Here is a 13,283-nt window from a genome sequence, read left to right as displayed (position 1 = left end):
TACCAATTCTCTTACCGTGTTAGTTGTGAAGGGTCCTATTCTTTAGGATTGGTACCAGGCCTGATTTATGAATCATCTGATAAAGAGCCAGCTCCACTCCCAGAAATGTGCCTTAGGTAGAATTGTATGCCAGTGAGTCAGCTTTAGGGCAGCATTTTCAAAGGAACACTATATAAATTACACAGTATCCATGTGGGGGTGGCTTAGTGTTATGAAAAATCTGCTCTCGAGCACCGTGCTCACACATCCACACAGAGCTGAGTCAACTGTCTTGAGTTAAATTGAGTGCTGGTCCCACTTCTGTTGTTTTAAGTGCACGGGTATATGTGGCACTTACAAGAAAATAAAAAAGAGTGTATGGTATCTTGGGGAGGAGATGGACGAGTCCAAAAGACGGCAGTTGGGAAGTGCAGAAAGCGTTGGTACTTCTACGTTTCTCTGGATGCACATTAGTTGTTTCCGATAGAGGTCTAATTATTTGGATTGATTAGTTTTTAGTTACTTAGACATTTTGTTCTTGGGCATGTCTGTATGTGTTACTCATACTAGAATGTCACTGGTGAGTTTGCTGAATTAAGCGTGTTGGCTTTTTAATGGAAAGGAAGGCGATTGGAGTAGAAAGAAAGCGTGACCAACACAGATACGCCTACAAAGGTTTTCGGTGAAGCTCTGGAAGTGGCCAGAGTCATTAGCACTTCACGTCTTCAGAGTTACGCGGTCCTCTGTCAGAAGCGGACATAACTTTGGTGTTTTCCCAAATTCTCTTGTATTATGAAGTGGACTTGTGTGCTACGATCAACTCTTTGGTACCCAGGTCATGTGCTGCTTCTGTCCTTTCCCAGCCCACCATCCTTAGACACATAGTCTGTCAAGTGTTTGATTCAGAGTTCTTGATGGGCTTGCCTGAGTGTTTACATTTAAAAAAAAAAATCAACTGGTTTACATATTTTATTAGCCTCAGTTGTATACATTTGTCATTACCTCACACCTCTGATTTAGTCCATCTATGCTTAGTTACGTTGGGTAAATGTGAGATAATGTGACCCACTGATGATGGACATAATTGTTTATGTTAGTATGAGCCACTATATTCTTTAGTTCTATGTAAATACGAAACCATCTTCAGATGAAAATACTGACTTCTGTGATGCTGGAGCTGCAGGGTAGTACATGCTCTGGAATGATCTCTGTAGTTAGCTGTGTATTCTGAACAAGTAACTCCTGAGCAGCAGTGCAGTTTAACTTTTCATTTCTGTAGTCGCAAAAGCTTAAAGAACGTACTTGATGTTATTTTCTGCAAAAACATAGGTACAGTTTCTCATTTTTTTCAAATTACAGCTTGCGAATGAATGGCTAGTGGTGCGAGGAGGTAGGTTGTTCAAACCGTTTTCTTTCAGTGCTAAAATGGCGTTAAAAGACAATATTCTGCTAGATAATGGTTTTCATTTAAACAGTTGCTAGAACTGGCATGAGGAGGTGATACAGTTGTAAGCAGGGGAAAGTAGTGGTCTGTTGGACTCTGAATAAGAGTTTATTAAGAGGGAATGTGTCAGTAATAAACTGAAATGACTTCTAACAGCAAGCTGCTATGAAAAACTTAGTACTTTTGAAGTAAGAATCTGTCATATCCACAGCTGCTGAGAAAAAGAACTGGTTTGCTTCATATAAGCTAGGCACTCTTTATCGTGAATCAGTTCAGTAACACCTAAAAGGATAATGTACAACTAAGTTTAGGGTGTCATGCTGTTTATTAAGTATTTCAGGCCTTATCGTTTGTTTGGGTGACACTCATTTCCTTCTGACATTGCAGGATATACAATTAAAAAGAAGAACATTTACTGGGAGCCATCCAAACAGAAATATTATGAAGGATGTATGAGTGGCCAGTTATTGATTGATAAATGGCATGCATGCCATCTTTGATATAACTCTTTGTGCAGGAATATATATTACTTAACAGCGTACATTCCATGATAGTTGTTCTTTAGGAAGCTACTGACACCTCTGTTTGAATTTAATTTTTTGCTTTTTAATCACTTTTATCTCAAAAATCTCTTCTCGGAGCAAACAGTGCTGTGAAAGAAACACTCAGTACCCTCTCCTGTGTCTAGTTGGAACCTGTGAGTGCGAGGTGTGATGAGACCAAACAGCAGGTAGTTTTTAGTCAGACTTGTTTTTTTCTGAAGGGATGGTTTGTTGCTTGCCCTGCCATCCCTCATCTTCCTGCCAGCTCTGGCAGAAAGTTTCACTTATTTTCTGGTTCTGTTTTCTGCTGGCTTAGTGAAGTGAATCTACCCGAGAAAGGACGAGCCAGTTCTGGTGCAAAGGAGGGAATATGACTGCGCAGTCGCAATTAGGTGGTAAAAGAGTAGGGGGTAAAACCCATCCCTGTTAGTGGCAGTGAGCTGTTAGACCGGCTGGGCTGTCTCTGCTTATCTGACCTTCAGAATCCTTCTGGATTTCTTCACTGAAGTGCAGGTTTCATAGTGTACAAATTATGTGCCTTTACAAATGAGTCCACGATTTGAAAATATTTCCCTGGTAAAGGTACAGTTAGATATTTAATGGCTTCTGCGTACTGGTGTGTTCTATGTGTGGCTGGAAAATAAAATAATTTTGATTGGAAAAATTGAGCACAGAAGTTCTTACAGAATTGCCTTTTAAAATCATCAGTGCAGTATCTGTGCATCAGAAGGAGGAGAATGACATTTCTGAGCAATGTCTAATTAAGTATCCATCTGTGTCTGTAAGCATCACAGCTTATTTTTCAGTGCTATGTTGTTCTCATTTAAGTAAGAAGCTGGTCTTTCTGTAGCATCACCTTGAGATTACCTTTTCTAGTACTGTTACGAGAAAAGTGAGTGGCAAGAAAGGAACGGGAGTTTTTCACTGTAGTGTCTTCCTCTCTCTGATCGATAAATTTTTCAAGTAGAACTAAATCAGTACCTTTTTTTGTTCTTTGAGACAAGGCTTTCCTTGGCATAGGTATTTTCCCCTGAACTGTCTGTATTCTTCCCTGCAGCAAAGCCTGTTTTAGTCACGACAGACTTTTCTTTCACCGAGATAAATATCAAGTTCTTTTATATATGTACTAATACTAGAATTGTTGACTTTTTAAATAGCCAGTTCAAGGGACCTGGAGAGTACAGACCTCATCAGAGCAAGTATTTTTTACACACACACAGAAACACACATCAGTGTTGACCAGATATACTTCCGTGAAGTTACTAGTCCCTGTGCTGCCTTCTCACTGAAAACATAATTCACTGATCCCTGCGTGAGGGATCAAACCAGCGTGGTTTGAATAGTTAAAGTAAGAGCCTACTTAATAATAAAAAATCTTCTTAAGTCATTGAATAGACTGTTAGCAAGGTGGTAGCATGTAGATGAAACATATTTTTTTTCTGGCTGATAGGCTGGAGAGATGGAAAGGCAAGTACAGGTGTTCTTATAGTCCCTTTGGGAGCTGTGAGGTAGATGATGTTCCCAAGTAGGACGTTTATAAAAAAAAGAGTCTCTAGTTCACTTTGGCTGCCCTTTAGCTTTGTGTCGAGCTCTGTCCTTTGTGCTCCCCAGGCTAAAAGGATGAATAGTGCAGAAGCTGTTCTGCAGTTATTAGTATGAATATTTAAATACATTTCTTTTGGCCAGACTAATATTCTTTTTGCATGTGTTTGAGCAACCAAATTTTTCCTTGCATGTACATTTCAAAACTCTTAGAAAAAATATTTTTCTTCTCAAAGTGCATGACCAGAGCAAAGCTGGGAGTTGCACTAGCAGGTACAATACATATCCCACTGTGTGTAACTCTTGGCTAGTCATTCAGTCATCAAATCTGTGTTTTACTTGCCTGTATAATAGGAGAATTATTTGATAATGTAGGTTTGCAGATGAAATATGTAGAAATACTGATTTTATTACAGTACAGGGATGCGTTTATGTCTCAGAACATGTGTATTCATCATTTGGGTTTGTTGATGCTGTGCTGTGGCCTTGGAAATAAATTGGTTCTTATGTGATATTTATTGCCTACATTAAATTACCATCTCCAGAAATTCTTCTTTGAAGTCGCTTTCAAGAGAGTTTTACTCAGTGCAAGTATTAGCAACCATTTTTCTTTATATATAAAGTTCCTGTATTTTACAGTATTTTTTTTTCAAGTAAAATGCTGGGTTTACTTGTTTGTTTGTTTTTCATATTTAGCAGGCCTAGAGTTGTCCTCTCCATCTTTCTTGTGTTGTCTGATAGTAACTAAACTTTCCTTAACTGGTGTTTCTCTCCCATGAATATTTTCATAATTCCCTTGCACCATCCAGCATTTCATTCATTAGCCTGAAGGAAGCATGACTTCTATTTTAATATTCTTTAAAAATGAAGTTTCAAAGTGGGTTAGGGCAGACAGGACAACACTGAGCTTTTCACAGCACCTTTTCGAAGCAGGGAGGTAGCCTTATTCTGTGCTGCAGATGGAGGGGGGGAAGCGGCATGCAATTACATACATACAATTACAGGCAGCTTGGGATGGGTCAGGAAACTGAAGAAGGATTGTCAGGGTACAGAAAAATCTCTCTGAACCATCCATGCTTTCTCAGGCTGCTCAAGTACCGATTGCCCTTGTCTGCAGAAATGCATTTTTTTTATAAACAGTAGATGAAATCTTACTACTGCTTTTTCTTGTCTACACTTTTTTTGAAGTGCCATAACTTTATTGTTTATTATATTTCTAAACCCATAAATGACTTGTTCCATAGCATTAATCTGTAAGCAAATGTGGCAATTGAAAGGTCTTTGTTCTATGTTGAATTCCAACTGAAAATGTAGGTGGAAGGCAAAGTGTGAATATTGAAGATAAAATGATAGATACTGGTCTCCAAAACAAAATTTCCCTGAAGGTGCTTCAGGTACTTTTGGGTTGATAACGTGCAAGTTATCAATCAGATAAATAGCTTGGGGTTTGTATTTGCAGTGAAGCAATGCAATTTGTTAAATTATAACTTGAAGTAAAATGTAGGATACTGGTGTGGGTGGATACTGTTTCTTGCTTGCAGCCCATACTATTTGGTGCTGTTTTCTTGTCAGATTTGAGAGAAAACTAGGTCAGCCTGTAGGTTCTCATACAACCAGGACTGGTATGGGAGACACTCAAGGAGCACTCGAATGGTGTATTAGATACGCCTAAGAAGTCTGTACATGACTCACCAGCATGGTGGTCCCCTGCTGAGAACAAATCTGTGTTACAATGCTAATGCTTCTAAAGACGTTGCCTGTAGAGGTCGTAAACCCCGTGTCTCTGACAACTTAGTGTCACTTCATGGCACTTCTTGTAAATACGTCTTTGGTACGTGAGATCTACTGGCAGAGCGGTTCCAGTGGAAAAGAAGGGTGTTTGTAGTCTTGCTCTAATGTTCAGCAGCTGCTCAGTTTCTGCTCAAAGTGACTGGATTTCTCCTATGTCATGTTGGTACTGTAAGCTTGCAAATTACCATAAAAACATTGTAACTTTGTAAGACTGAGGTCCTGTTCAACTGAAAGTAGATTTCTCATAGATACAGAAACTGAATTATATTCTGGTCTGTCCAGGTAGATGACTACCAAGTCTGGGAATTTTCAGGCTGGTATTGTTGATAAGAGCTAAAATTCTCCACTAAAATATGTTTAAAGTTCTAGGTAAGAAGTTTAGCATATGCTGCTTATAATATATTGATTTAAATTTTATAAAGTAAGAGTTTAGAAATATTTTTATTATTTTCTGATCTGTTTTGATTATTCTAGTGAGGTGAACCACTTTTAATGTGATTCCAGTACCAGCTTTCGTGGGTGTGTAAAAGGAAGAATAGTTTGGTGTAACAGGATGAGGTCTCTAGGAAAAAGCAAATGAAGAAAACCAATACGATACTGAACCATACTGTCTGTAATTGAAAGCAATGAGTTGTTTAGGTAATACTGTGAAAAGCAGGATTGAGTGAGTTATATGGGTAAATTATTCTTACTGTTCTGTTCTTGTGCAGGCTGCTGTATTGCTGAAGTCCATATCTAGTTCACCCAGTCTTCCAGACTGCGTGCTCCATGCTTTGAGACCAGGAGGACCTTGATGTTCTGAAATGAAGATGGAGGCAGTGGGAAAAGCAGAAGACCTTGTTGATTCGGAAGTTCCACCAAAGACTTCTGAAAAGCAAGAGACTGCTCCTGATGAAGACGGACCTATAGAACTGGAGACACAAACTCAGAAAGACAACGTGCCCACTGCAGCAGACTCTGCGGTGCTCTCTTCAATGCCTTGCTTACTGATGGAACTGAGGCGAGACTCCTCGGAGTCTCAGCTAGCATCTACAGAGAGCGATAAGCCAACGGGTGGTCGAGTTTACGAGAGTGACTCTTCTAATCATTGCATGCTTTCCCCTTCTTCCAGTGGGCATTTGGCTGACTCAGATACATTGTCTTCCACAGAAGAGAATGAGCCCTGCCAAGCTGAAGCTGCTGTAGAGGGAGACCCTTCTGCGGTGTCTGGGGTTGCAGTTGGGAGGAAATCCAGGCGATCCAGGTCCGAAAGTGAAACTTCAACAATGGCTGCCAAGAAAAACCGACAGTCTAGTGATAAGCAGAATGGTCGAGTTACCAAGGTAAAAGGTCATCGAAGCCAAAAGCACAAAGAAAGAATCCGGCTCTTAAGACAGAAACGGGAGGCAGCTGCTCGCAAGAAGTACAACCTGCTGCAGGACAGCAGTACCAGTGATAGTGACCTGACGTGTGACTCGAGCACGAGTTCATCAGATGATGATGAAGAGGTTTCAGGGAGCAGCAAGACAATCACTGCCGAGATACCAGGTAGAGGATGTTTTTTAAACTGAACTGTAACGCATCTGACATCGTTTCTCAGCTGTCATGCTAAATTAGATGAGTGACACTTGAGAAAAACCAGGAGAACTGCAGCTCTGTGTAAATTTGAAGACTGCAGTATATTAACAAGACATGGGCAAATTTTAAAATCTGTTCTGAGGTTTCAGTGCACTTTTGCACACCAACAAAGCATAGAAACGGTAAATTGGAGGAAGGACTATCTTTGAATTCTGGAATTTTCAGATCTTTTCCTTTGTAAGCCTATATGAACTCCTATCAGTGCTGTCAAATCCCATTAGATGGTGATAATCTAATAAATACATTCTTAAGATAAGTGGCCAGCTTTGCTTTAATATATTAAGACCACAGCTCGGCAGCTGTGTTAGAAATAACACGGCATACCTCTTGCCCGTGTTACAGTAAGGCCCTGTTCATTATTGCACTTATGCTGCGCTTTCAGCTCTGCGTTTCAGTGCATGACAAACCTACTTAGCCTTATTGTAAATTCTTGCAGGTTGCAGCTGGTCACCTATTTTAGGACATAAATATGAATTTGTTTACACAGGTGCCAAGCTATATCCACACCTAAATTTTCAACATTTTAGATAAAGCTGTTACCATTTTCCTATGTCATAAGGATCTTTAATTTCTATACTTTTCTGACACATTTGTGTTAAGATTGGAGGCAGCAAATTATAGGGGCCTTCTCATGATTTTATTAGCAAAAGAAAAAATGAGTTCTTCAAGCTTTTTGTCTGCCGAGTCTTTGTTATTTTATTAGCCCAAGTGCCGTGGACAGGATTTTGTGTGAATTATTCTTGCAGCATATTATACCATAGAACCGTCATCATATGGCAATCTTCATATGGCAATCAAAATAAAAATCACATCAAAATAAACTTTTTGGCTTGCCAATTTTTACTGGGTTGCATGCCTTTTTGCCTCTTGTGCTAGAAGATTTTTTTTTTGAGATAAATATCAGCTTACATAGGGCAAGAACATTTAAAGGAAAACTGCAATAATTAGTCTTATGTTGCTGAACTAATGTTTGCTAGATGAATTATTTAAAAATATTTGCAGCAGATTTTACAAATAACTGTTTTTAACTGACTTGATTATGGTGAATGATTCTGTCACCATGAGAACTGGCATTTTTCCCACATATTGCTAGGAAACAGGTTGCACAAAGGAAGTTAATGTTTATTATTAGAGAGTCTGGGAAAGGCATAGTCCTCCTATAATTATTGTGTAGTAAACTTTTAACAGAATTTCTAAAATTATTTTTACCAATTCAGTAATTAGTCAAACTTCTAGCTTTCATAGTTTGGTGCCTTTTTATTTACTGTATTTACACTTTGCTGGGCAATTAAAGCCTGATTTAAAGCCTGTCGAAGACAACTATTTCATTGAGTTTTGGGACAGGTTCCTCCACACCCCTAAAAAAAAACCCAGAACACACACAATAAATCCCCCCTTTATGACTTTTTTTAAGTCATAAAAGTACTTTGTGATGCAGAAAGGCACCACGTGGTATTTTCAGATCTGCCCAGATTTCTGACTTCCATTGTGGAGACCTGAAGCCACCCTAGGGTACTTTTTCTGTGTCACTAGGCTCTTCTGTATTTGAGCTCTCAGTCTTAACCATGAGATGCTTGCAGTGAAAAGGTCCCATTGCAGTGCACGAAAGAGCTTGATGATTTAGTGATGGTTACACCAAGGCCCGATTTTACCTGCGATGCAAAATGTGGGAGTGCAAAAACCATCCTGAGAGCAGTGACCTTTATTTTTATTTCATAGCCTGTATCATCTGCTTGATACTAAATTACATTTAAGACATTACAACTTTTGAGCTGTCCTTTTGGAATTAGGTGCAATGCATACCTGCCACATTGCGGTTTTCCTTTAAATAGAAACAACTTTGGTTTGTGGGAAACAGTCTCCGAGTAGAAGAGAAAAATATTCTCTGTAGAGATAAGGACAAGGTTGGCCAAGAATGCATCCTGTGCTACTTGTGGGTTAATGAAACGTTGTGGTCTTAACAGATGCAGCGGAGCTGTGAGTCTGAGTAGGACTCCCAGCTCTCCGTCGCAGTGGTAGGTTCACATGCCATCTGCGATCCCTCTTCCTGGAACTGGCAAAGTGCTTAACTTGAATTATTTTTTTGACTAGAAAGCCATTTTAGTGCACTTAGCATTACACTGTGAATATCCTCAAAATTTAGGGAGTGAACAGGTAGTTGGAAAATAATACAGGGTATCAAAAAGCATTACTGGAAATTCAGGCGATGAGTGTCCTCTGCACGCAGTCAAAAGCTAAGGCTTGAACTAAAAGCTTGATGCTTGAACTTGAGTGTCAAGAAACTACAATGCACCTGTCAGAAGGACATAAGCATGGAAAAACTTTTGCCTTTACTTTTGAAAAAAGTCTGTACGCATTGATGCAGAAGAGTTTTTTACAGGTAGCCTGTGTTCCCTTTAGTCTTACTGTATTTGGACACTTTAGCTGCAGTGTTGGTGACTGTCTCAACATAGCTTATTATTGGGACTAATTTTCAAATGTCTGTTGCCTGAAAAATAGCTTTGCCAACAGAGATGCTCTAAAATTTTTAGTGACGGTTAATTTAATGTGGCCTTCGTGTACAAAGGTTGTACGTACTCTGGCTCTTAACCTTTTATTGACACATGTAGCATTACAGAAGACAGTTCACTTGTGCGTGGTCTGAAAATTTTAAGTGCCGTATTTGAGAATACAGTAGCAGTCTTCCATGTCATGTTACTAAACCTCTTCCATTTTAATAGCGCAGTTATTTTTTTCAAACCATCCACGTGACTGGTTCTGAAATACGTTTGGTTAAATTAGTAAGGTAAGGAAAATGTTCAGTGAAATACATAATGCCATGAACATCTGTAGTGTTACTAGCTTCACTTTGTGCGTGCACCCAAGTTGTGAATGGAGCAGTTGTGCAACAGAGTCAGTTCTCTCTGCCGAACTCAAATGTAATGTGGATTAAAATACTGGCAGGCTTGTTTGTCTTCTCAACAAAGATTGAAGAGTAAAGAGTTGAGGTCTTACTGGTAATACTTCAATACAAATATTGTGAGCTCAGTAGGAGCTAAGGATAATATGATATGTTATTCTGAGTATATTATATGGTGTTAATTTATACCTGAAAATACAGGTTCAATCTAAACTTCATAGATGCTACCGAGAATCTTTTCGCTGACCTGAGCAGTCATAGTCTTGGGCCCTTTAAATCAGGGAATGCCATGATTTTTGAATTATTGCAGATAAGGAGCAATTCTTAACTTTTAATTATTGAGCTTCTCTGTTGGCATTTAGAATTTTACCATTCTTAAACATCGGATAGCATTCACAGCATAAGAGGGTGATCTTTGAGTCCTGAACAGGTTCTGCTAGACCTGCTGCTGTTGAAAGTCTTTCCTTTAAACAGTTTCAAATTTGACCATGCAAATTAGCTCTGAATGAAATTGGCATGAGAGCAAGTCTAGGAATCGATATTTATTTCTGTGTAAACACTTTTCTTTGGAAGAAGGAAGGGGGTTTTAAAAAAATTGGCATTTCACCACCATTGTGCTTTCTACAACTCAGAAAAATCTGAATTGAAATAGGGGTGACTCATGTTTTAGGCTTTAAAAAAAAAAATCTGTTAAAAAGTTTGAGTAGTGATGTTGAAAAAGGTATTGCAGCTCCCTTTGTTAAAAAAGAAAAAGAAAGATTTTTTTAATATGCAGAAATCCAAAGAGAGGGGCACAGTGTGTGTGAGGGACTCTCAGCCAGGTTACTTCCTCCTAAGATTTGTGCGTAGACCTTGGATGAAGCATCTTGCAAGGGATGAATTTGGTTGAAGTGACTCAGAATGACAACTATGTAAGAACAGGGGAAAAAAAATCCGTTAAGAGTGATTTGCAGTGAAATACTCATTTGGAAATGTCAGGTAGCATAACGACAGAAAGGAGTCCACCGTTGCTAATTAGGGTGAAGATGTGGCATATCTTCTTAAATTGTCACATTGTCAGGTTTCCTAAATTAAATAACTTTGGATTTGATCATTATTTGGATAGTACTTAATAGATCCCATAAAGAGACAGCACTGGGGCATTTCTTAGGTGCTGTTTTGCAGGAGGTATTGTCTTGAAAATAAGATACTATTCTTGGATTCTGACCCCTTTGTGATTGCAAACTTCTTTGCCTTTTAACTCGGCGTAACTTCAAAAACTATAGAGCTGCAAGTTTACAGATAGCAAAGGGACCAGTTAGATAAATGCTAGCTTTTTAATATAATGCATTTTTAGACTTGATTAATTTTTTTTTAACGCTGAAGGCCACCAGTAAAGAAAAGATTGAATAAGGCTTGTTACAAGAACTGCAAGGAAAGCATTTGAAACATTGATTTGCTGCTACTGTAAATTGTAGATATGCTATGCTCTGAATGATGCCTTTTAAAAATAGTATTGCAGGGTAATATATATTTCAATAGTCTCTCCAGTTTGCAAAACAGTTTTGTCAACTTTGACCATGCTAGTTCATTCTTGACTTTAAAAGCCTAGCTAGATTGTCTCGCGTATCACCATCAATAGTTTCTTTTTAAATTGCGATTAAAACTTAACATTACTTAAAGGTGTCTGATTGTAAGCCTGTGGAAGTCAGAAAGACTGCCATTTAGTTACTTGATCTTGGGATAAGATCCCTGACTAAAGATGAATAAACAGAATCATATTGGATGTTCAACACAAGGAGTATATGAACAGAAGGAATATTTTTTTCAGGGAGGAAAAAGACATTGAATATACAAAAGGAACCACGTTTTAGGAAAAAGGTACCATTTTACTTAATTACTTTTAGTTAAAATGCAGTCGGAGGGATGTAAATTAGTTGCTATAAAGTAGTTTATTTTTGAGCAGAGGACCTGAATGCTGAACTTCCAGCCTGTCTGATAGGTAAACAGATGGGAGAGAAGACTAAAAAAGTAGGGTTTTTAATAGAATGTTTTTGGCCCCCGACAGGTAGCATTGCTACTGCTCGGAAGTAAGAGAATAATCCTGGGCTTTGTTCAGCTGTTCCTGAAGGACTTATATATACCTCATTTAAATAGCTCCTAAAAGGAATGTATTGTTTAAGTAATACTGTAATTTCATGTACACAGTGAATCCCAATAAAGATTTAGTGCCTTACGTTTTTATTAAGTAATATTTGCTTAGGTTGTGCAATGATTTCTCTCATTCTTAGGAGTTTTTCTATTATTCTTAAGCTAGAGGATCCCACAAATTTCACGTTTACATGTTAATTGTCAGGTTCTGTAGCTGCTTTGTGTAGTTTAATGTGATGGTTGTCTTGTTTTGGAATTACCTTGGGTAACGTTTGTGCGTTCAGACAGCATGCACATATTGTTTATTAGTCCTCAAACAGGTACAGAGCCTCGTTTTCTTGGGGTTTTATTGCTTCCTAGAGGATTCCTGAGTGAACTCTAAACTTAAAAATATAGATACCACTGCCTTTTCTTATTGATACGTAGAGTAAGATAATGAGGATGGCCTTCTCTTCTTGCTGCTAAAGTTCTTCCTAATGATCCCAAAGCCAGTCATTTTAACCATCTTTTTGATGGACAGAAGGAAGAACACTTTCCTTCCAACTACGCCCTGTCTGTTTTCTGCCTTGGCTAGAAGTAACGCTAGAAATGCTGCACAGCCGGTGGCTGGTGCCATGAAGGGCGTGCTTCTGGTTGGCGTGAGGTTGATCACTCCTGCGGGTCGTGTGGATTACCCCTGTCATGTAGCTGTGTCCATCAGACCGAACAGAGTGCTTTCACCTCGTGTATTAGCATAGCATTCACGTATCTTCTTGCGTGTGTGTGTGTGTGTGTGTTGTGTATTCTCTTCATTGGTGTTCAGTGTGCTTTCCAAAATCAGACCAAGAGCTTTGGGCTCGGCTACTTTAGATGCTGCAATCGCTGTATCAGCCTTTATCTCTGTTATCTTGTGTACAATTTTGTGTGTGTTTAACAGGCCATTATAAAAGGGTTCAAGTATGTAAGTAAAATACACATAATTATTCAGGTTTATCAGTTAAATAGTAGTATTTTGCATGGCAGCCTAACAGAACTAAACATGTTATTGTACAATGTTTTTGACACCTTCAGTTGAAATCAAAACAGAAATTGCAAGGGAATTGGACTAATTTGGTTTATTTAAAAAAAAAAAGACCTTTGTGACAGAATTGTCTGAGAATTCTAGAATAAAAATTATTTTGAAGCCAAAATTTCTATAATAACCTCAGTGAGTATAAAATGTTTTTTTTTTATGGTAATACTGTTGGTTAATATTTGTTAGTTCCTCCCCCGTTGTCATATCCAAGGGACACAATTAGAAAAGTTTTGTTTTCCTGAGTTAACATGCCTTAATAAACAATATTATGTTCTTACTTAATGA

At 38.5% G+C, this 13,283-nt stretch overlaps 1 protein-coding gene across 2 annotated transcripts in view; it reads left to right on the top strand.

Annotated features, from left to right (window-relative positions):
* LOC143171868 (protein ARK2N) overlaps window positions 1-13,283 on the top strand; it is a 50,440-nt gene that overhangs the window by 9,523 nt on the left and 27,634 nt on the right. For both annotated transcript variants that reach the window (XM_076360985.1, XM_076360986.1), the window contains exon 2: window positions 6,009-6,825. In XM_076360985.1, coding sequence (XP_076217100.1) covers window positions 6,102-6,825 — 724 coding nt within the window. In that variant the 5' untranslated portion in view covers window positions 6,009-6,101. The remainder of the gene's footprint in view (window positions 1-6,008; window positions 6,826-13,283) is intronic.

This window comes from Aptenodytes patagonicus, chromosome W, assembly GCF_965638725.1.
Source record: "Aptenodytes patagonicus chromosome W, bAptPat1.pri.cur, whole genome shotgun sequence".
NCBI lineage: Eukaryota > Metazoa > Chordata > Aves > Sphenisciformes > Spheniscidae > Aptenodytes > Aptenodytes patagonicus.
Note: the sequence above shows the minus strand (reverse complement) of the source record. Positions and strands in the feature narration are given on the sequence as shown.